This window comes from Calonectris borealis, chromosome 1, assembly GCF_964195595.1.
Source record: "Calonectris borealis chromosome 1, bCalBor7.hap1.2, whole genome shotgun sequence".
Lineage (NCBI taxonomy): Eukaryota > Metazoa > Chordata > Aves > Procellariiformes > Procellariidae > Calonectris > Calonectris borealis.
The window spans coordinates 174,122,731-174,147,942 of NC_134312.1; the positions used below are offsets into that span (position 1 = coordinate 174,122,731).

The window sequence follows — 25,212 nt, forward strand, 5'->3', positions numbered from 1 at the left end:
GTAGGTTAGGAGCTACAGGTGGACTCCCTCGCACAGAATACATGTTCTGCAGAAAGGGAATGATGACCAGTCCCCATGGATGACTCCAGACCCTCCTGCTCAGGCAGGCAGGACTAGCAAGAGCTTAGAGGATTACAAGGGATCGACTCAAGGTGATACATTTGAGCTGGGCACAGAGGGCAACAGAGGGTTCTGTTCTGAACCAGACACAGAAGTCTTTTTCTTAAAGCCATGGAAGAAGCAGGGTCCAACGGCACTTCCAAATTAGTCTAACTCCTCATCTGGTCCTAGGGCAGGGGAACTAGGAGTGCTTTTACATCTTTTGCAGGCAGGCATTTATTCTGTCAGCTCTATGTACGCCCCAAGCTGACTGGAAATCATGTAACTGTGTCTCGGTGCTGAGCTAATATACCTAGCCCCTGACCAGGGCTGAGTAGCACTAGTATACCTAGCCCCTGACCAGGGCTGAGTAGCACTAGTATACCTAGCTCCTGACCAGGGCTGAGTAGCACTAGTATACCTAGCTCCTGACCAGGGCTGAGTAGCACTAATATACCTAGCTCCTGACCAGGGTTGGTTAGCACTAAACACAGCATCTGGTTTGGTGCTGGGTTTTCTCCTGCCAGTTTGAACACTGACAACATGCCTTTGCCTGGAAAACACCATGTGAACACTGTCTACTAGGATTAGCTTAGAAGTGATGGATCATCTTAAATGATTCAATTGCCAGGGTCCAGGCTGAGATTTTTTTTTTGGAGGACCTAATTTCTCTGAGAGAGGTGGCTCAGCACCTTCTGATTTTTTGCTGTCTATTGGAAGAAGGAAGAACTTTGATCTCACAGTCAATGTGTCCATTTTACTTGTCAGAGTCCTACTTGTCAGCTCTGGCATTTTAAGAAATAGTTCTAGAGTTGAGTGCTACATGCCTGCAGATAGGAGTGCCTCATGGAAATATGCATGCACAACGCTGTCAAGAGTAGAAGGCAAAGCAGGTGATTAGTAGAGCCCCTGTGAGCATAACACTGAGTAGCCATGCGTGCTCCTGATTAGTTCCTGTTTCTTCACGATGTGACTCCCAGCTCTCACCTTAAAGCAATGTAAATGATAACAAAGACCAAGAGACTCAATGATCATGGCTGCTCCTTTGCCCAGAACGTTATTACAGTATGAACAGATTTTCTTCCCACTGACTGACCTAGATACAGAATGAAAATCCTTAAAACCAGCTTGAAAAGGTTTAAAAGACAAAGAAAAGTTATCAAAGACTTTTTGAGATTAAAAATAAAAACATACTTGTAAAAAGTGGACTATTCGGCTGCTTGGAGAAAATAAACTGAAAATTAATATTCTTTACAGTAGCTAGGGAAAGCTGAAGCGTTATAATTTAGATCAAAGTTACATAGGAACAAATGAAGAAATTCTGTCACATTCTTGGGAGATATTTCATTGTATAAAATACCTTCTACAAATAAACATAAAAAGTATATTGTTAAGTTTGGAGAGTAAGAACACAGGTTTTGTGCTCCTGACTTATTTCTTGTTTGCAGGGAATTATCCCAAAGGCTAAGTTTTAGCAAGCACTCCTGCCAAATCCCACCATCTGCACCTTGTTAGATAACAGAAGGCTAGTCCTGGACATATAGTTTTATGTTAACTCTTTGAACATAAGCCATACAGAGGTCAGTTTCCATAGGAAGTGAGAACAAGATAAGCAAACATGGTTAAGAAGGTAATTGTCTCACATTATAAAGCATGTAGGAGCCTAGCTTCAAAAACAAACAAACAAACAAAAAATGTCAATTTATCACAAAGTGCCTGAGAGTGTAAGAGCTAGTGAAGCAGTGTTCACACCGTTGTTATATATAATACATGTAATTGTGTGGGGATGATTCTCTATAAGTCTTATCCCAAGGTATTTTTTAAATGTTTCAAGTACATAGAACAGCAAAGTTATCTATCCTACCACAACTGAATTCCATTTTTGTTTCAAAATATGTTGCAATTCTTGCTTTCTCCTCCTAGATTAAAACCAACATCCTACTCTGTAATTCTCCAGGGTCACGGGTTATGAGCATTCCTGAGTGCTCCTTGAGATGATATTGACCACATGCCAGGAAAGGGGGAGGAGAGACCAAGATGTGGGCCATAAAGCGTGGGTTTGAGGAATCTTTTGTTAAAACAAACCTAAAAAAATAAATGTCAGAAATGCCATCTGGAGTAGGCTTTTACTAATCATTTTGGTAACCAACATACAGCTTGGAGACTGGAGATTTATTATTCCAGCTCCTTTGTTTTTTTAACCGATGTCAAGCAGTGATGACAAACCTGAGGAATTTACTGAATGACTCGAGCAGGGAGGTAATACCAGCCCGTATTTCCACCACCACACCCAGCCAGAAAACTCCAGGTACTTTTCAGACTTGTTAATCAACGTTATGGGTGAGAACACTGCTGTAGACATCGTATCTATGAAGTCCGCTCTTTAGTGCGGCCCAACGTTTATACCAGCAGAAGGGCACTCGCTCACCTGCTGCGTGTCTGGGACCCTGGTTGGGAAACAGAGAGGGGAGACTGAGCCCGGGGGTCTGCCTGGGACACGGAGGGGGCTCTTGCAGAGGTGGCCGCAGGAGGTGCTTTGCTGGAGGAAGGAGTGCACATGTAGGCTCGGTTTGAAGTGGACACCGGGCGACTGAAATCTTGACTAGAGGACAGAGATGAAGAGGAGGCAGACTGGTTCAGCCATGAGTGGTGCCTCCATGAGCTCGTTCTTGAAGAATCAAGATTGTCCAAAGACTCTCCTCTGTAACGGAGGTACATATACAAGTGTAAATGGCCGTACGGGTGGAGCAGAAGAGCTATATTCTGATTTTCTTACAAAGGAATACTTTATCCTAGCATTTTTAAGATTTTCTAGCATGAATATGCTTGTCTGATCACCCTGAGCAATATTCTTCACATACTGATTTAAAATATTGGAGCCACAAATTATCCTTTGTGTCCAGTCCTAGTCTGGTTGGAAAAAGCAGGCGAGACGAAAGAGAAGTGGCACTTAACCACTACAGAATAAAGGCAAAACACTCTTCACTGCAGACTTATCAGGGCGAACCGTATCAAAATCCGCTGTACAGCAACGGACCTCAGATACCAGGTTTGTTTTTGTTTTCTCCAAGGGATACCAGATAGAAATAGGAATCCACCCAGACTGGATGGCATGGTCTGGGTACAAGGAGTTGGCCCAATAGCCAAACACTCTCCTGACTGGTAACTCAGCTGTTTCCTAAGTGACAAATCCAACATTCATACCTTAGTTAAAGCAAGAAACAAACTCCAGACCTTCTGACACATTTCTATGTCAAAGAGGTATAATAATCAATTTCCACAATAAATTGTCATACTGAAATTCTTAAGCACATCCATCAATGACAAAGCACACTACTGATTTCCATTGCTGGTATACCGATCAAGAAATAAATTATTTACAGACCACATCCGCATTCTTTACATTTTTTTTTTTACATTTAATCCCAGCTGTAATACCGCTACTTTCTTCTACCTGTGCTGCTATTCAGTTTACCTTACAGCATTTCACAGACTCAATTTGTTTCTGTGCTCTGTAATACAAGCTGAAGTTTAGAATAACCAAACAAAAATATTTGATGAGAGACAAAGTTAATTTTTAACGCGACTCCTACCTCCTCATACTATTGCTGTACAGACTAACAGGCTCCTTATGTATACTGGAACTGCGCTGCCTAATCCAGCTGCTGTCCGTGTGTAGAGATGTTTTCTTTCTCATTTCCTGAAGGATTTGCTGTCTCTCCAACTCCGCCGCAGACAGGTTGTGCTCCTTTTGAGACTTCTTCTGCGAGTCACCTGTGTTCCAGGACCTCTCTGAATACTTGCTCTGCGTACCTGTTTGGACAACATGTGCAAACTTCTGCTAGGCACCTTAAGACACAAAAGCAGTTCTCACACATTCAGTGCTCTGGCTACAACTCCAAAAGCAGTCGTTCATCACCACATTCACAAGTTTCTCCAGTTCCTTTTCACAGTGGCGTGACCAGTATCAAACTTGGCAATACACCATTATTACTACAAAATGTTTTATTTGTATTTCCATTAATGTGTCCTTTAACATGCTGTTTAACTTATCTACAAATAGTTATTTCCTTCACTTCCCAAGTGTGTGTATATATATACACACACATGTGTATACATGTGTATACACACATATATTTTTAAAAGGGCATGATCTCTTTTAGTGCCACAAGTTGAACTCCTCCTCCAATACAATGCATGTATAGAATATATAATTAAATGGTGGGATACCTTCTTTCCCTTTAGGGGTTCATATTCTCTTTTTCTGTAAGTTGCCCCTGTTTTCAAGAATTCTTTCCTAATTCAAGGCACTAAGCACGTTGCTTTATCTTCCTTTATATAACTATATATATGTGTGTGTGTATTAATCTTACAGGGTCTTTCTCTATCATTTGGATGTTAACTAGCCAGGTGAAATGAGATTTATAGTATAGAAGGCCTTTGAAATTTTGGAAGGAGAAACCAACAAGCCGTGTTTCTCCAACATGTGTTGACATGTTAGAAGGCAAGAATTTTTTATTTCCTAGATTCAGTGACTATTCTTTACAGTAAGACTAATTAAGAAAACGACTCAGCAATAACTCATTCAATTGAGATTTCAATCCCTTTAAACACTGCTCTGACCACAGATATTTGCTCTTGGTTTTATTGCTATAGATTACCATTATAAAATATTGTGGAAGTTTACTTGCTCATTAGTTTCAATGACCAAGCTTTAATGTGTGAAAGCAATGTTGTCGATCTGCAGTATTCCTCTAATACACCATTTACTTTTCTTTAATTACTTGTGATTGCTTTTTTTAACCATGTTTTAGACACAGGAATAGCTTTTGGGCATTTTCTACTATAACGTATTTATAACTCCGGGATGGGGGGTTTTTGTTTGTTTTGTACACTTTCCTCTCAAAAAAGCAGTAAAGTAATTGAAGGACAATTCAAGAAAGGCGGCAACGAAGCAGAGTCCAGGAGACAAGCCACTATGACAGTATCGAGAGCTGACTTCTAGCTGTGTTATTCCTACACTAATAGAAGTTAAAAAGAGCAAACAGTTGTATTAAATACATTATCATCTTGGTATGTGCAGTTTTTTTTATTGACAGAGTCAAGGTATCAAGAGCATATACATCTTCGATGATATACCTACACAATTGGTTTTAATCTCATATAAATATCAGTCATCTAAAATTTAAGCATCTAAGATCCATCTGTAATCACTTCAAGAGAGCAGATAATCATATTTGTCCTAGGCTTACAGACTGTATGTATTTCCTCTTGCTGTTGAAACATCATTAAATTTTGGCATAGTATGAATTTGAGTTACAATGCAGCTGAAGGCACTTTGACAATTAATTTTCTTAGGACTACTTCTGATACACCTTTTTTTAAAAAAATGCATTTTAAAAATAATGGAAATTGAACAGTACTTACCATTTCTGATTGTGTTGAATTCATTCAGTTCTGAAGTCGACTTGGACTTATTCCTAAGGATATAGAAAACATTCATTTCTCTATCTCACTTAGGAGACCTCGTCATGAACAAAGATCTTATCATTGCAGACCACAGATACACAGCCCCTTTTTTCACCATCCCTCCCGTCAACAACTTATACTGTACTTAAAACAAGAGGCAAAAATACCCAAACAAAGACAAACAGGATATTAAGGGGAAAAAAAAGATGTCAATAGTTAGATGTCAGTAGGTAATCACCGATTAAAAGTTGAAATTGTGTATTGAAAGTTCCCGGTGCTTCAGGTATAAGGAACTGATCATTGTATTTGCTCCAACAAAAATATGTAAAAAACAAAGTCGTTCCCTGTGGAAGCTTTGTGAAGACTACAGTCAGACAGTCAAAGAAGTGATAACTTTCAAAACAGGTTTATAAATTATTTAACTTCATGAGAAACTTAAATCATACTTCAGCATCGTTACTAGATCATAAGCAAAACACCTCCTCAAACACTGAATGCAGATTGTTCTTGGGAAATGTATTATTCACTGATTATACCCAGCAGCATAATTTTTTAAAGAGGTTTAACCAAGAAATGTCATTCAATATACAGGAAGACAACTGGCAAAAAGCTGGGTTTCTGACTGTACAGAGCAGGAGCTTCAGCAACACCTCTGTGCTATATTATTAGCCTCAAGTAATACAGCCAGTTTCTTAGTTTAAAATACTTCAGAAAAGAACAGAAATCCTTTGCTGGGTCACAACTCAAAGCTGCTACAGCAACGTGTTTGCATGTACAGCATTGGCTGCATAACACCGTTTTGAAGGAGTCTTGTCCTTTGTAAATAAATGATGCTTAAACTGCATCACATTTCTTGCTCCCCCAGGTTCTGATTGTCTGTCCTATGGTGCAGACCTATTTTATTATCTGTTTGAGAAGATGCAACAATTTCACAGCTGCTTGTAGTAAACAGGAGCTCCAGAGCAGGTCAGCCTTGCCTGGAATGCTTTTAACATCTGAGTGTCCTCCTCACGCATATATCCAAGATATAAATATTTAGTTAGATTTAGATCTTCCATTAGTAACAGATCCATTAGTTGTACCCTGTAAGTTTTGGGGTTCCTCTTAAAATAAAAAAAAGGTATGCTCACTCCAACTACAAGAACTGACTAAATATGCAGCAGAGGTGATCTTTCAGAACTACTGTGGGATGCCATCTAAGACAAAGGCTTGATACAAACATTCTGGATTTAAGTTACTTCAGCGTTTTTTAACCATAGTCCAGCTATTAAAAGGGAGAAGCAAAAGCTATCTATTCACAGAGCCCAAATCTGCAGTGGCTAATATATTCTATTGAAATAAAAACACAGCAACCCCAAAAAACAACAAAACCCCCCAAACAAACCACTAAGCAAAACAAAGTAGAAAACAGCCAACATAAGAGAGCATAACTTAACAAGTGGCACATCTACTATCTTCCTGATAAATACGCTGCTGCTGCCTCTCACTTCTCTGCCTGTTTACTCTCTCTTAAGTTGCACAATCCTGACTGGGATGACTGCACCTTAGTTTGTATAGCACGTTATGACACAACCACAATATTATCTGAAATTGTTTCCCAGCCAGATAAGTCTAGTACCACCCACATATTTACTTCCTTACAGTTCTGCTTCTCCCAGTAAAATCCTACTGACTGACTAACTGTTGTTTACAGTACAGCGTGTCATTTGCCAAAAGTTTGGCTGCTTGTTTTCTCAATATGAAAACATGCCATAAAAGCTGCAAAACCCAGCAGCAATACAAAGTATACGCTTAGCTCCACAGCTAAAGTTTATTGGAAGTTTCAAAGCCTTCTGACACAGAAATGGTGATGTTACAGTCTACGCTGAGATTCAGTATCATACATACCTGTCAGCAAATGACTGGCCAGGTTGCTCCTCAATGGTTTTAGAAACTTCATAACGCTCATAATGCCTATAAAAAAAAAAAAAAGGATACGTTACGTTCATATACAGAGAAAGACATACATAGACATAGACATAAATATATCCTACTAAAAATATTCAAAACAGATTCTTAAGGGAAAAAAAGGAAACAAACCCAAACAATTAAAAGGTCTAAGGAGGCTTAATTTTATCAGTCAGAAAAATAGCTAACAAAAGAAGGCAGAAAAAGAAAGATTGTCAGAAAAACTGCCTGAAATTACATTTTTGTAAGTGACAAGGAATCCAAACCTGAGCATGCCAAAATGGTTAATACTTATTGCTGAAGATGTTTCAACCTACCTATGGATTAATTTTTTTATTACCTGTCAATGAGAGGATGCCCAGCTCGATCTTCTATTGTTTTAGATACTTCATAGCGCTCATAATGTCTAGAAGCAAAATACAGATAAAAGAAAATACGTATTAAACAAAAAAAATTTTCTAGAAATTGAAGAAACAGTAAGTATACATACAGAAAGATGAGAAAGTTCAGATGTGTTAGTTAGAAACATGAAAATACATGAGAAAAAAACCCCAAAGACTTTTTAAGATGCTGCAAAAATTACAAGTATTGGTAGATGACAGTGATTATCTCATCTGTTTCGAAGCCAGGAGGCAAACTTTGTCCAAATACAGCAGTTCTCCAGAAGTTACATGTACATTCTAGCAAATTGTGTAGGTGCAGTTGGTAACCCATAGAGAAGCACTCACTAAATTCCACAGTCAAAGCTCGTCCAGCTGCCTGTCCCCAACCTCAGTGCTCTTTGCAGCAAGTATCAAGCCTTCACAGATGTTTATATAACATTTCATATTTCAAGTCATATCTTTGGATATAATCGTAAAGCAAACATTTAACACCAGATATTTTAAATCCCAGTTTCACTGAACTTGTTCCTTTATTATTAAGCAAAGCTATCCTTGTTTAGCAAAACACATCCTTTGGCACCAACCTCAGAAGCGATGAAATCCCCTGAGACTAAAGCATGTATCAAGGATTTAGATATGCAGATATTGCAGCAGCTTAATAAGTTACCGCACAAACTCCTATTATCTTGCAATTGGGACAAGCTAAAACTGTAGATACCCTGGCTCAGCTGCCAAGAAGAACCTGTTTAGCCATTGTAACAACGGTGCCCCTGCTTTGCTCAGCAGGGATCTCAAGCAGCAGTCACTTACAATGAGCTAAAGTAACTCCAGTCTCACAATCTCCCCCGCAAATATATGCAACTTTATAATATTTTCTTCTCCTAGGACTTAACTTGATACCATGCGTTATCTTCAGTCATCTCTTATTACTTAAATATGAAAAGGAGAAAATCCTCAAGGGAAACAGCAAAGCTAGTCATACACAAGGCAGTAAGCTAAACGCACAAGAAATAAGGAAAAGTTACTGTTTTAATCTGTTTCAGACAGATTAATCTCCCATGATGCCCGTAATAGTATTCTGAAAACTTCTGGGCAAGAACATGCACTTGTAAACTAATAGTTGGGGGTTTTTTTTGGTTTGTTTTGTTTTTTCTCCTAGTTTTGTTTTTTCTTTTTTTAAAAAAAACCAAGCTGCTGAAGAAGGGAATGGAAGAACTTTTTCATGCTCTAGAATAAATATATCCACAGTGGGTCCTTCTAACAGGCTATGATATCTAAGCCAGTATCTGTTCAGTCATATACCATGATCCCCCTCATCAACAAATTAACCCAGTAGTGCAATTAAACTTTATTGTTGCACTGTTAAACTAAAATGAGAGAGGAGTCTGGAAAATCAGTCACACATTTGTTGGAAAAGAGTTAACTTGGTATTTCTTCTGAAAGCACTGTATGTTGAGCCACTGGCTCTCAATTTACAAGCTTATGCAGGTTCTTACAAAATCTTCACACTAAATGCTTCAGGTCGTCTTTGATTTGGCTGTAATTACTGTATTTACACTTCCTATTTAAAAAATGAGCTTAAGCAGGTTAATAGAGCACTTGATTCATGGAGAAAGACTTTGTCTTATGCCTGATTCTTCTACCTTTAGAAAGAAAGGCTATCCTGTGGTATCTTGCACTGACTGATTAATCCACAGTACGAGTCTTACATGAATACACTTACATATTCAGGATATATGCACTCCCTTTAGAAATGTATTGGAATTTTTAATGCTGAAGGAAGAGAGAGTACACTCCATCACAAGCACACACCTTTGGTACTGAGGAGTCTCCACTGACACCTCCCTCTGCCTTTCAGCCTGCTGCCTCTGCTCCTCCACCTCTGCCCGCCGCCTCTGCTCCTCAGCATATTGCTGTTCCCTCTCTTTACGTTGTCTCTCCAGCTCCAGTTCTTGGAGTTCCCTTTCTTGCTCAAAACGCAGGGCTGCTTCTTCCTGGATCCGCCGTTCCTCCTGAAGCCTCCTCCTTTCTTCTTCCTCGCCCAGCAAGCGCGCCGCCAGCTCGCTTCCTCCGTCTCCTTCTGGCTCCTCAGGAGTATTCGCTTCAGGGCTTGCCCTCCAGCCGGACACAGATGCAGCCCGTGCAGGGACAGACGTTATGTTTAAAGTTAGAACAGTCTGCTCCTGTAGCAAAGGGGGAAAAAAAAAAAACAAAATCATGTTTTCAGGCGAGGGAGCTGTTTTTTAAACAGGTTGCTCACTCAGTAAAGTTCATTTATTTTTTGAGGGAAGACTGTGTAAAAAGCATCCTGAACACTTTCAATGCAAGACCCAGGGTGTACTTTGGTTTCGTTTTTTGAGTGCCTGCTAGCACATTCTCCTAATGCCACAACTATGTGAAACATTTTGCTTTCTAAAGTATCACTTACATTTCAAACCATCCCATCCTCACTTAAATTGCCATGGAAAACAAACTCTTCCATGATACCCAGCATTTCTCCCTACTGTTTTGACTTAGAAACCCGAGACCTACCTAAAAGTGTATACGCTGAGATATACACTGCATGTGTACATCAGACCAATGAATTTCACGTGAATCGTCATGTGGAGGAAACCTCCATCCTCCTCCATTCTCCTACCATTTGAAAATCAAGCCTCAGACTTACCACCCTATGACTCTTCTCTCAGACATGAAAAAAAGGTCTTTAAGTGGTCAAATATGTTTTAATTGCAGAGAACAAATACTGTTTGTCAATTAAGGACTGGTCCATCCAAACTTCTAATGATAAAAGAATATGAAATGGTTTACATTCTTGTACAGCAAAGTCCTCTAACAGCTCAAAGAGCTTTCTTATTGAAGTCCTAAGCCTTAAATTACAGTCTACTTATTCGTGACTGTACAAACACCACTGATCTAGCTAGGGTGCCTGAAGCAGCACTTGCATAGCAATAGACAAGAGATATCCCAGACACCTCCCACGCTCAGGAAAAAACCTGTTCATCTTCCCATAAGCAAGAGCCACAAAAGTCAGCACCTACAGAAACTACACACATTCAATATTTTGAAACATATGATAGCAAATCTGAAGTTGATTTGATATGTAAATTTATCAGAGGTAGGATGAACTGGTTGCCAGTAACAAGCCAGGCACTTACGAACATGCCTCACGATGAAGTATTAAAGCAGAATTCCAACAACTAGCATCAGGAGGTAAATACACAGCAAAGGTGACCATTTCATTCTGGTCACAATAATTAATACATGCTGTAACTTTTTGCCAGCATATTTCTGGTGTTAGTTACCTAACCAATCCGTAAGGAAAAAAGTCAAATTCAACTGGTCTCACAACATTCTGTTTACTCTTTCCTTTGCATTTTTGCAACCTCTTTCTACCAAGTCGTAGACAACAATTTATTTTCCAAAATGAGAAGATAAATGACATAACAAAATAATTTGCCTGCTTGCATGCATCTACTATTAGGGGAAAAAGCCATCATGAAACTAAACAGTCAAAGGTGAAGCCATATTCATAGCCTACCTCATCAAAATACTTGGAGCTCTCTTCTTCTGCTTCTTGCTTAGCTCGTAGCCATTCTTCCCTCAGTTTTTCTTGTTCCCGTTTGTATTTCTCCTGTTAGGTTAGATTGAAATTAAACACGCAAAAAGAAACATGGTATTTTTATTTGCAGTAAAATGTATTACTGGCATTTAATGTGTTTTTTAACAGACCAGCGTGATAAAAACATGCTTGAGCTACACTAGGACATGGTCTGCCCTGAGTGAATGAAATCCTGGCTCAATCCAAAGGAGTTCTGCAATTGATTTTGGAGAATCCAGGCTTATTACATGCTAAGTCTCATAACAACTGACCTCAGATCTCTTATATTCCCCATCTTACAGTTTAGTTCCCATTTGAACAAAAATCAGGTATCTAAGTTATTTCTTGAAAGACGGAGTGACTATATTTAACTTGGAATTGGGCACATTAATACAGTAAATATAAAGTGATCACTAAGTGAAATATGAGGCAGTAATTTGGTTTGAGCAAGAACTCTTGGTCTTTTGGAAGCTTATCTAAACAAAAACCAATTTCTGGACCTCCAAATCTGTCGTATGACTGGATTTGGTATGAAATCAATGTAATGTCTTAAAGCATTACTCAAGGTACACAATAAATGTTTTGGTGGTTTTGGCAGTCACCACTTCGGTCTTGGGAAAAGCAAAACATTTAATGATGTCAGAAGTATTCCTTCTAAGATGTTGGAAATAAGCAAAGAAAGACTTCACTTCCTTTCTCTGTTATTTGAAAATTCATTACTGGGATCATGGGGAAGAGAAAGAACATTATTACTCTAGCCAAATTCACTACTTCAGGACTAAAAAAGGAGAAGCAAAGGAAAGAAAAATGATGGCAGAGGGCTGAGACTGTTCTCAAGAAAGGGAAGCCAAGGTTTATATTCTTTAAAGCCATCTCTTCAGGCATCAAATGGAGCACCCAAACCATAACAGAGACCACAAATATGTTTAGGAAGGCACAGCTCTTGCCTTGCAGAGTTTATAAGCTAAAAGGAATGACAAAAGATAAAAATATCCGAAAAGCAACAGAGTTGCTAAGCTGTACTTTGACATCGCAGTTTTCTGCTGAATGTACCAAACTTATTAAGAGGGCTTGTGCAAAGTAAACGATGTTCACTGATGCCTCTCCTAGCCAACAGACTTTAGGTAACTAAAGTCAATTTAATTTGCAGAGATGTGTCTTGTTGAATGTGGTTGAATGGGCTTATGCTTCATTGAGCTGAAGTCTCTGCAGAGATACGTGCTTGGTTTTTTTGTGCTATCCTAAGATGACAAACATTGCCCTTTCCCTCTGCAACACTTCCCTCCATCTCAATCAAGTGGTTATCAAGGTGGTTTTGCGTTAGTAGGTTCAGCTTCCTGACTCACAGAGGTCCTGGGAACCAGGCTGATTTCAACTGATTAGCTGATTGCTAAACGACAGGATGCTAGCAGGCATCTAACCATGGCACTGGCTGCCTTCTCTTGATCTCTGAATATCGCAGTATCACTAATTGAAGGTAAAACTCATTCTAGAGACAATTTTCTTACGGGGAAAAAATAAAACTCATATTCAAAAGGGAAGTCTACTGCCTATTAGGTCTTTGCCTCTCCTTTAAATTCTGTGGCCTGTAAGAGCATACCAGCCTTGTGACAACTGAGCACTTCTGGCTGTAGTGAATACTCAGTCTGGGTTTGATTTCATGAAGCTCACTAATGCATTGTCCTCTTTTTGCTGAATAATTGCTAGTGTGTGTAACTGTGCAGCCCAGCAAACGTATCTGAAAGTCCTCTTAGGCCATCAATAAGAAGAGTTGCAGGAGTCACGTGTTACTTTTCTTCCCTAATCGTTGCTGCACCCAAGGGATTGCCAGCCTATGATTATGAAGATTAATTATACCTGCAATAAACGGTCCTGCTCCTTTTGCCATTTTTCTTGTCGTTTTCGTTCTTCCTCTTGATCCCAAACCCGACGACTAGGAGCACTAATGGATGGGACTGGGAGCTAACACAGCACAGAAATGAAATATTATCTTCTTCCAGGTAATCAACACTCTACATTTTAAAACATATTTTTTTTTAAGTCAGAAATAAAAGCCATTACAAAGACTACAGTTTTATAGTGACAAGGACCCTAAATTAGCTTTTTCTTCAAAGGGACAGAAAGCACCATTCCATTACACATTAGAAAATCTTAGTACTCTCAGATTTGATCACAATTTTAAAGCAGTATAAAAAAGCAATAGAAAGAAGTGGGCTTCTGGAAAAGACCAAGATCATACAACTAATTAGTAGTTTATAAATAGTACTTACATCAGGCATTGCAGGCTCGGGGCCTCCTATAAGATTTGGAAGACAAAAACCAGAAATCATTAGAACCATACATACTCACTACTGCAACACTTGTGTACATGTGGAAAGTCCGAGCGTCAGACTAATTTTTGCTTCCTTAGTAAGCCATGCTTGCGTTTTGCCCTACTGAACTTACTTGAGGTCAGAATTCATTAGGTGCTTTCAACTAATGTGCGCCAATTGTTTAAAAGCTTTACATGCTTACAAGTGCCATCAGCAATTGCTTGAATTAGCAGCACATCTCCCACTGTGGCAATGCAGAGGTTCTTTGCTACACCTCTCCTGTTATGATTCTGAAACCCAACTGTTTAGCATGACCAGAACGCTGCCCCAGGGTAAAGCAGCTACTCACCTACTGCCTTGATGTGAATTAAGAACAATAGACATCCACAGGCAACTTCTATACCACAAAACCATATATTTTCCTTTTCCAACTGTCCTCCTTTCCTACTCCCAAAACCACACTTGGATTTGGTGAGCTTGTCACCATTCATCACAAACCTTATGCTATTTGAGGCTATCATACTTGGTCTTAGCTTGTGACAAGATGATTATTAGAGAGACGTGTATTATGCTAATACATTAGAAGTCGATAAAATATGGAGAAGCACAAATTCAAGTACAATCCTTTCCAAAACATCACCACTATTTTTGTTTGTTGCTAGTGTACTTGTTACTTAGCTATCCAAATTTCAGTTAAAAAAAAAAGCACGAAAGCAACAAGTTGCTACAATTTTCTGAAGTATGACCACATGAAGTGGAGAAAAGGTCAAATTTAGGATACAAAAAGATACAAAAGAAGACATCTAATGAGTCACAGACTAGTGTCCAATCTATATATGCACAATTTTGTCTTCATTATCAGATCGCAACAGCCACAGTGACAATAGGGCAAACAGACTTGATCTCCTGCAATTGTGCCAGGAGATGCTAAAAGGAGGCATAGGCAGCACCTATCTTTGCTCCTCTCTTCTCTCACCCCTGTAAGCTTACGCTGGCCTGTACAGGTTTAGAAGGAAGAATCTTTCATATCATTGTAAAGCTAAAGTGTCAAAAGTTTAAAATGAACAAAACTGTACTGAGCATACACTCTAGAAATACGCCCTTCTCCTCCCCCTCAAGTACAAGTTAAATACTTCAATATTGCTATAAAATTTATTAAAGTAAAAACCAAACTTCATAGCCAGCCTTTAAAAAAAAAATAAAACAAAAAACGAACCAACAACAAAATACCACCATATTGCAGATACAATGCAGCAGAAGTATTTAAAAGCAAACAGAACCACAAACACGGATTTATGCTGTGGCATTTCACGTATCACTTCTGGAAAAAACAGAAGCCATCACCACTGAAGGCAAAGTCCTGGCTCCACTAAAATCATTGGCAAAATTCACACTGAACTTCCAGTGGGCCAGAATTTCACTCTTTCAGGCTACAGCAAAACAGCAAGGCATACATAGTCTGAAGACAGCATTAGACATACAACGTTAGTGGAAGTATGTGAGTTGTGACATGCAAAACACCAAAAAGCAACCTACAAAACCAAAATTGAGTGCCTTATTTTTTGCCTTTAAAAGCTAGCATATTCAATTCAAAATTTGTATTGGTCGTCTTGGGATCTTGCGACATCACCACATAGTGGAAAGCCAGCAGCTGCCTCTTTCCACCAATTTAGATGAAAGCACAGAGCTGCAACTCAAGATAAACTCAAATCCAGAGTTAAGTATTTTATCAACAGCTCTGAGATCCGCACTAAGCCTCTGCTGGAATATTCAACGTTATTCTTGTTTTGTAGGTAGTAGCAAACCTGAACAGAGAGTGCTATCCTTCTTACTCCTACCCAGTGAAAAAAAAGTATGAACAACATAGAAGAGATCTAAACAGCTATAGATATAAGAGAACACACAAAGACCCATTACCACAAAGGTAGACCCATGAATTGTAAGAATAACCTGATGACCCTGGGGAAAGAAGGGAAATTAATTATGTTGCTTTGTTGTAACTGCAACAAACAATTCTGAAGAGGTATAGTACCCAGCACCAGACTTGTTAGGAAGAGTGTGCAGCAGGAACAATTTCATGGAAGTACATGAAATGTTAGCTCTTTGGTTTACCTTGTTCAAAAAATTGTGACCGTCTTTTTAAGTTTTTCAAAGAAATGGGTTCAGATGCTATTTGAAAAATACAAAGAATACAAACAAGTCAATGAGGTGCTGCCTTTTGTTTTTTTTTTAAATGACTATCACCACTGGATAACAAACATTTGTTATACCTCCAATCTACAGCAACATCACTTCAGAAAAATAAAAAGCCCCTGAAACCCAAAGGAAATCTAATCTTTCAGAGTAACAAATACAGTTTTTAGTAGGTTACATCATATACTGATTAGTATTTCATTTTATCACTAACAATGTCCAACTATAACAGCCGTACAAGTGTCAGACTTGGACACAGATTCTCCTTGCCTAATTTAAGCTACCTCGACTGAGATGCCAAATTGGATTGAAGAGCCTAATCACCATTTAAGGTCATCAGAAAGGCACCTCCAGAAGGCAAATGATCTCTTGGGGGAACTCTTTTATAAATCGCCGTGCACATTCAAGATAAAATGAAATACAATGTTCCCATTTAAGGATTACTGTTGCATTAGGAAGTCTACGTACCTGGTTTCTCTCACTGTTCACAGCATCGTAAGTAATTATTATTCATACCAGAACCATCAACATCGTTCTCCAGGAATAAAAGTAAAATAATAATAGTAAAACAACCACTACCCCCAAAACCTCACAACTGAAATAGGAGGAAAAAAAGAAAAATTGAATACTCTCTACACCCTTCCTGGGCAGTGAAATAAATTGATACTCATACTGATTCAGTCTCCACACAATTCAGTGGCAATTACAATAAATTGTGTGCCTTCTCCTTCTCTTTCACCCCTACCACACAGTGAATTTACAACCACAGACGCCAAGACTGGGGGGTTGTCACTGCTTTGTTGTCAGTTCTCCAGCTGCCTAGCATGTCGTGGAAGCAAACTACACCCAGTTTGGATGCAGCTAGATCTCTGTGATACCTGTCTAGCTTTCAGTTCATTAAGGTCTTGCTTCGCCCACTGTATAAAGCTTGTGACGATTACAGGTTTAGTGTCTGTGCTTGTTCCAAACCCACACAAATAACGGAAAAGCAACAGTAGTTTACCTCTTTGTTCGCTAGAGCCAAGATCTCCTTGCATTCCATTTATCAACTTTGTTTCTGTATCCTGAAAAAGTACAAAATAAAGGGCTTAGGTTCATCAGATTTGTGGAAGTTTATCCAATTACACGTCTCCCCTGACAGGAACTGTATATCATGAAAAACTTCAGAACACTTTCCACAGAAAGATATAAAACTATCTAAAACTTCCTGAGTGTATTATATGATAAAATGACTGCAGCCATTTGAGGGGATCAATAACCAGCTGTGAATTGGTGGCTGAAATAGAAACTATCAGAAAATGCCAGAAGCACAGATCTTCCTTTTTCAGCTCCTTGGCAGGCAGGGAGTTATTTGCAAGTAATTTGAAAGCAAGTATACCCTTGTTCTTTGGGGCTGCAACTTTCATTTACACTAATAATCAGGGTAGAAGTCTCTTCTAAAGAATAAACACCCTATACATTTTAGTTAAAACATAGTCTGCAAATATTATAATACTTATCACTTAGCAGTGTTCACTCATAAACGGACAGTAGCAAGTCTTTAAAACATCTTATTTACCTTAATAAGTACATAGCTACATCTCCGTATTTGCAGTATCCTATATGTTCCTTAAGCAATACAAGTGAAAGTAAGATTTCCAAGATCTTTTCTCCATCCTCCGCCTATCAAGGCATTACATTTTTACTTTCTTCCTCCAAATCCCATGACCCTTCAAAAACATACTCACAGAACTTGGAAGGCTGCTGGAGAAATCTCTTTTTGTTGATATAGTGGAAACATTTGAAACGTGTTCTCCAGAAGTTGCATCAATCCATTTATTTTCAGATGTACCTATAATGTTGGTAGCCATACTGGTGAGATTGAGGATTTTATGCCTTACATGTGGCAGGGAAGGCTGGTCTTTGCCCCAGTCTTTTTGGTATGTGGAGGATCAAGAAATTAAGGTAGACAGTAATGTCAAAGAACAGAACAAGAGTTAGTGAAAACACATTAAAATAACACAAAAAAGCACATAACAGAAGAGAGACAGACACAAATCAGGTGGAATTTGTGAAGACAGGAAAAAGGGCTTTTATGAGCAGACCGCCTTCCCCAAAAATGCAAGTGTTAGTCATAAGCCAGGTAAAAGTTTACCAGATGTTTTCCTAATACGGACTACAGCAGCTCAACATTACAGACCAATTAGTATTCATTGGAAACTATTTCATTAGCATTAGTAAGGACTGAGAAAATTTTTCCAACTTTACTCACACAAGGTACAATTTGACTCATACAGTATCCAGGAAGGGTCACTTTCATGTCTGTGCTCATCAGAAAGCACAGAGGGCAAAAAAATGGCAGTCTAAACCAACCTAGCAAAACTGATGAGGCGAAGACAAATTATAATCTTCTCTCAGAGTCCATCATTTCTCCCCTCCCACTACCTAAAATTTATTCAACGAGTTTTTCTCCACTAATCTCACTCTTCATTTGGCCCTGTAGAAGTTGTGATTTGTTTCTTGTCTCTTCCTTACCTCACTATTTTTTTCCCCACTTGCTGGTAACTTATTCTATGTAGCTTCTAAAAGAATGTTTTGTATTTATACTGTGAAAGAAGTCACTAGTCACACTTCCAACTCTGGAAAAATTCTTTTGGGACTTTGAAAGGGTATCCTGATTAAACCCATGGCAAGTCTAGAGATGCTACAAGGCCTTCAGCCAGGATGGAAACCCTCACTAGCCAGAATGGGTAGTACCATTCTGGAGAGATTACAGCATCACAATATTTGGGTCAATGGCCAAAATCATAGTACAGAGGTGCTGCATCACCCACATGCTCATATACCACCTGAAACACTCCCTGAAGAAAAGAACACAGGATCCTCCTTCCCTGAAGAAAGGGAGCTGTTGATTGAGGGAAAGAGGCTCTAAAAATTACTATCCTCTAGAGAACAGCCCCTCTTCGTTTTTGTGGTATGGCAGGAAAGAAAATGATATATTCCCTTGTGTGGTGGTTGCACACTTTTTTACCTGTGCATCCTCTCAGAAACAGGCCAGAGCACAAGAGAGGGGTCAGTAGTTCAATGCTTTGCAGACTTGTCAAGACATTTCTAATGCACAAGTAGTTAAAAAAAGCCAAGTTGTGTTAAAATGCAACAGACACGCTAGCAAACTACTTAGCTTAGATACATATTACTACTGTAAGGGTAATAAGGACTGTCAGCTGTCAGGTACAGCAGAGACAAAGCTTATTTGCCTTACAGAGCATACTGTATCTACCCAATGAAACAACTCACCATTCTTTCCGTATCGTCTGACATCCATGACCAGGTTTCCAGTTTCTAGTGCTCTGCCGATGGCTTCTTCCCAGTGACTATAGTCCATACGTGACACCTTTGTGCCGTTAATAGCAATGATCTCATCATCTACATGCAGCTGACAAAGTGCTGCAGGGCTACCTGCAGAAAACAGAAGAAAAATAAAATTATGTCTCCATTCACAATTATCTTTTTACCACAGTTGTGATTGGGGGGCGGGGCGGGGGAAATCATTCAAAGAAATGCTTATTGGTGGATATTCAGAAAGTCTTCAAAAAATCTACTACATTGTAATATAAGGTCAGTAAACTCAGTTAACATCAAAGCAGTGTTTCAATTTGCAACTTATGAAAAGGACAAGAACATCAGTCTTTTGGACTTGCAAGCGTTCACATTCTGTCTAGACCATTTAATGCACAACCTCTGGGCCCACTCTTGCCTTCACTAACTCACCTTTATAATCTGCGACAGTGAGAGAGAGGCAGCACCACAGTGTCTGTAGCCAATGATTAGCTAAAATTCAGCCAATGTTTGGGTAATCCTCTTATTTGCCAAAAAAACTCAGCCTCCACTTTATTAATTCCAGTACAAGCTGGCTTTCTCATATTCTTATTTACATTTTCTGGGCTCTACTGACACGAACATGCTGCTTTATTGCGTTGCTAAAAAAGTTTGTTAGCTCTGAATTCACTGGTAATTGGGCTCAAGATATTGCTGGGTGCTGTCCCATTAGACTTCTCTGGATTCTACTTACTCTGCCCATTAAGAGCAAATTTTATTGCAGCTTGGACTTTGAATTCTACTGATACTTTGCAAGACAGGCTGCACTTTATACTCTTTTTCATCTACTCCTAAACATTGGCAAGTGATCTCACTAGCCTAAGGACAGAGAGCATACAGGACCAGTTAATAAACTTTTTTCTATTTAATTCAGAAAATGGATGAGCTGAGAAACTCAGACTTGCCTAAATAAGATTTTATTAATTACATCTGAATGGTTCTTCCATTAACAATTATTCCTTTAGCAGAATATAAAATGGAAAAGCTAAGTGAAAATGTAGCTAAAGATTGCACAATAAATCCTCACAGTAATAAAATAAAACAAATTTGAACTACACAATGGAAGCGTTTTCCAAATTAAGTAGTGAAGTCCACACATCATGTTTAAAATATACTAAGAACAATGCTATATTACATTATCACAAACAAATGTGGACAGGCACGACAGAAGAATTTAGACACCGTATGGTTCATCCTGACTTTCTTCTGACTCACTAGCAAAATGCTGCTAGAAGTCTGGATCATCTGCTAAGGATTCAAATAGTTTTTAATATTCCTGGCTCCCCAGGAAGTTATGAAATGAAGAAATGTTATGTTTTCTAATACTGCACCAAACAGTGATCCATCATAGTTCACTAAAAAACACCAACTACCTACCATGTTTTGAAGGAAAAGCTTATGTAGAATAAAGAGTCATTTGTAAGTAGTAAAAAAATAAATGCAGGTTATCACCTGAAGAGAATCATATAGCTAGTTAGGAAGACAAGTTCGTCAAGGCAATCAGAGAAAGTCTTCCTGGAAGCTATTTCTGGTCTCACAAAAGAGAAAAAGGTGACTGGGAACAGTTGGTATGGATTTGCCAAGCCTAAATCACGCTTGATCAACCTGGTTGTCTTCAATGATGAAATGACTAGATCTGTGGATGAAGGGAGAGTAGTAGATACCATCCACCTTGTCTTTAATAAGGTTCTTGACATGATCTTCCACAGTATCCTGGTATCAAAGTTGGGACGGTACTGTCTACAGGGCAGAACGACCAGATGGGTGAAAAACCGGCTGGATTGTCAGGCTCTATGGGTAGCGGTTAATGGTTCATACTCAGCCTGGAGGCTGGTTACAAATGGAGCTCCCCAGGGACGTATCCTGGGACCTGTCCTCTCTAACATGTTCACCAATAACCAGGAGGAGGAGGTGAAACATACCCTCATCAAATTTGCAAACCACGCCAAAAGGGAGAAGGGTGGCTGATACGCTGGAGGGCAGGGCTGCCATTCAGAGCAGGAACCTGAGATTCAACAAGGGCAAATGCAGAGTCCTGCTCCTGGGATGGACGAACCCCAGTGATGGTACAGGCTGAGGGCTGATGAGCTGGAGAGCAGGGCTGGGGGGAGCCTGGCAGTGGTGGGGCTGTATGAATACTAGCATGACCAGCAGATCAAGGGAAGCGACTATCCCATTCACTCAGTACTTGTTATGCCACATCGACAATACTGTGTTCAGTTTTGGTGTCCCACTGTAAGAGAAACATCAATAAACTGGAGCAAGGTTCATGGGAGGCCACTGGGATGGTCAGGGCTGGAGGACTGGCCTTGTGGGTTATGGGCTTGCTCAGCCTGGAGAAGAGAGGCTGGGACCCAACAGCAGTCCCCCCCAATACCTACCAGGAGGTCACTGAGAAGGGAAAGCCTGCTCTTTTTTGAAATTGCAGGAGCCATACAGCAGGAGCCATACAGCACAGTGGTTATAAACTGAGACAAAGGTCGGTCTGACTGGATATGCGGGGAAAATTTTCTCCGAGAGGATAATTATGCAATGCCCAGAGAGGCTGTGCAGTTTCTATCCTTGGAGGGTCTCAAACCCACCTGGGTAAGGCCTTAGGCAACCTGGTCTGAATTCAGTCTCAACACTTTTTTGAGCAGAGGTTTGCTCTATGTGATTTTCCAAGGTCCCTTCCAACCTGAATTATCCTATGACTTATCCTTAAAAATAGGAAATGCAACATTCAGAAGTGCCCAGCTGAAAGCACATCTTACTCTTTCAACAGGCTGTCCACCTCTTTCATCCTTCTTTACTTTAAAGGAAGCTACAGCTTTTGAATAAGGATACAACATGAGTCAGTTGTTGAAAAAAAGATGTTAAAACACATGCTATAAACAAGAATACCAAGATACAGTCCATTCTCCATTCAAACTTTGTACTTTGCGCCCTTCCTTGTGAGAATGGTAAGAAAGATAGCAGCCACAAGGCCTTCATTTTCTCCTTGCCTACAGAGTTGGGGATAGAGTCTATGTGGACCTTTGAGAATGACCAGCAAGAACATTCACTACCCCCAGGTTTCTCATTTACAGCTGGCAGTGCAAAGAGACAGTCCTCTGCCTCCAAGTACAAAATTAAACCAGAAACCTAGCAGCAGGAAAAGCAAATGGAAAGTTAATATTCGCTTTGCATGAAGAATAACGGTTACAATCTAATTATAAGAAGTACCCAGCTCTAGTGAAGAGAGGTCTAAAAACTGAATTTGAAATGTGTGGGGGGGTGTGGAAATCAAGGCTGCTCAGTAAGTACTGTTAAATGGTATTTTTTTTCCCTCTCTGGAAAGCATAATGAAGGGCTAACTAAATGAGAAGTTTCCAGTTATTTCTCCTTTCTCAGGATGATCTTGTGTTAGCTAGAAGAAAGGGCACAATTCAATATTCCTCAAGTACTATTCAAGCAATGGGAAAGATCACTGTTCAGAAAACAAGCATTACATGTGATTTGCTTGGGTTTTTTTGTTGTGTTTTGTTGCATTTTTTTAAATTAAGAAAACTGAGCTTGTTCTCTGCAGAAGACTACTAAAGCTTAGAAATAAACTTTATGTATGTTTCATTCAAACATGTTTGCTCTTCCTCAGTATTAACACATCTGAAAAAAAATGCACTGGGAAATTAATTTAGAAGTTTAAGCAACTGCTTAAAAATATTAACTGTCTCCAAAATTCAACAAGAAAGGGACAATTGAAATAAAAATACTAACTCATAACTAAGTTTCCTCTGCATGTGTTTACAAACCATATGAAGTGAAATCTTTTAAATTTAGCTGAAAGGAACAATCTGGATATTAGAAGTCTGTATGTGCCCCTTATTACTGTTCTGTAAGGGGTTTGGTGATGTTTTAGTAATCACGTTTATGCCTTTTCAATGGTTATAGAAATGTCCTTGATTAGAAAAATACGTTTCTAGTATTTCTAAATTCAACCCGTTTCAAGAAGATTCACAGAAATACATTAGCAAACTAAATATTGATTTTCCAGTTCTCCACCTGATTTTTTAAAATATATGCAGCATTCTTAACAGCAAATGCCTTTATTTAGAAGCCTCTGCAAACTAAACATAAGAACAAAAATTTGTGCAGTTAATACACATTTACCTTCTTCAACTGTCTGTACAAAGGTCCCTGAAGAACTCCAATTTATTGTAAACCCAAAGCTGCGACTGTGGCCAGGTCTCTGGTTTATACTGATTCTCATTTCACTGTACTGTTCCTGAAAAATAAAACATGACACTACAGTATCTGGTATCACAGGAATCTAAATGAGGGAAAGTTTACCCTCTAAATAAGTGAGGCTGCTCACAATGTGCACTTTAATCATCTATTATTAGTATCATAGACAAAGGAAACAGTATTGAAGTCAGTTAACTAACTCATTTGTTTTTTATTCAAACAGGTATGTTTTCTGTTTACATTTATATTTTCTCTACACATATATTTAGCTGTGCATTTCTCTTACTTTAAATGTTGTGTAACACAATGATACAAAATGTAAGAAATTTGAGGAAACTAAACCCCTAAATGGGTCTTCACGTATAGTCTTATGAATTTGTGGAATGAACTGCCTCCTGAGAGAGCATCAGTCAAACAGAGATGTGAAAAAGCTAGATAACAGTAATTAATCTTTTTTTTTTCTTGCACATCCTACAGTTGGGCATCATCAATTTCCTTTAGGCTCAATGCTGCAACTGGGTTTACTTGGGTGAACAATCATCTTTTTAATTTTGTGTGAAATACTACTAGCTTGCTATGGATTTTGTAGTGGAGGCCTTAGATAATAAAGCTGAACCCAGAATTAGCTAGAACCCAGATCTTCCATTCAAAATCAGAAGCAAAACCTAACATTACCATTTTAAACTACAGAAATATTTGATTGGGAAAACATTTTGGAACACTTGCTTTCAGTCCCACACTATATTATGAACATGTGTTGCATACATTAACATTTTAATGTGAACTCACTAAAAAACAATTAAAATACCCAAATGAATGTTATTCACTCCATTGTCATGGAACTGATATTGTTATAAAAGGAAAAAAGAAAGTTACAGACTTCTTCTTTCAAACACTGTTAAAATAGATACACTCCAGCAACGCGTGCATGGAGGAGACCCCCGCATGTGGACTAAATTTGGTGTACTAAGTGTACACCTACATTTTAGTTGCCTAGCGAACCAGCTTTCCTGAAGGGTGGGATTCATTTTCCCTAACTTAAAATATTTAGAAGTCTAGGTATCGAAGCCAATCCCCCAGAGTTCCGATGTTGGTAGGATACAACAGGCAGCTGCAGGGAGCGTTGCCCAAGCAGATGTGTTAGCCAGTCTCCGGGCAGGATGCAGCCAGAGGAGGCTTCAGCAGTGCCCGAGCGCTGGGTGCAGAAGACAACAACATTGCAAGGCAACATCCTGAGGTTTCGCCTCGTGTTACAGGAATATTCCGTTATTCCGAATTCCCCGTTACAGCCCAGGGTAGAAATTAAGCCCTTTCTTCAAAACACAGCTACTAGCTTGCAAATGCTCCCATACAACCCACGTCCTTAAGTGAGTAACAGCACATTAAAAGTGAGTCTACTAATAGACAGGTTAGCACACTGGGCTAGAACACATATAAAGCTTTGGAATTTAAGTGTGTTCTTGGAAATTACTGGTGGTGTTATTTTTATTTCCACCATCCCAACCCGGCTCTTCTTCAAACCTACCTCTTGTCAGAGGAGTAACGCGACTTGTACACTGAACTTCATCATTTGGACAGGTTGTCTCCAAAACACTTAGTACTCCACAAACCTGGTGTTATTGCCCTGATGACTGGTGAACTATATCAATCT

At 39.1% G+C, this 25,212-nt stretch overlaps 1 protein-coding gene across 1 annotated transcript in view; it reads right to left on the bottom strand.

Annotated features, from left to right (window-relative positions):
- LMO7 (LIM domain 7) overlaps positions 1 to 25,212 on the bottom strand; it is a 126,381-nt gene that overhangs the window by 4,050 nt on the left and 97,119 nt on the right. The window contains exons 17-31 of the mRNA XM_075138915.1: positions 23,487 to 23,601; positions 19,278 to 19,439; positions 17,729 to 17,913; positions 17,005 to 17,065; positions 15,726 to 15,767; positions 13,767 to 13,792; positions 13,354 to 13,458; positions 11,437 to 11,529; positions 9,711 to 10,081; positions 7,856 to 7,921; positions 7,456 to 7,521; positions 5,527 to 5,579; positions 3,693 to 3,912; positions 2,528 to 2,800; positions 1,087 to 1,195 (exon numbers count right to left, since the gene is read on the bottom strand). Coding sequence (XP_074995016.1) covers positions 1,087 to 1,195; positions 2,528 to 2,800; positions 3,693 to 3,912; positions 5,527 to 5,579; positions 7,456 to 7,521; positions 7,856 to 7,921; positions 9,711 to 10,081; positions 11,437 to 11,529; positions 13,354 to 13,458; positions 13,767 to 13,792; positions 15,726 to 15,767; positions 17,005 to 17,065; positions 17,729 to 17,913; positions 19,278 to 19,439; positions 23,487 to 23,601 — 1,947 coding nt within the window. The remainder of the gene's footprint in view (positions 1 to 1,086; positions 1,196 to 2,527; positions 2,801 to 3,692; positions 3,913 to 5,526; positions 5,580 to 7,455; positions 7,522 to 7,855; positions 7,922 to 9,710; positions 10,082 to 11,436; positions 11,530 to 13,353; positions 13,459 to 13,766; positions 13,793 to 15,725; positions 15,768 to 17,004; positions 17,066 to 17,728; positions 17,914 to 19,277; positions 19,440 to 23,486; positions 23,602 to 25,212) is intronic.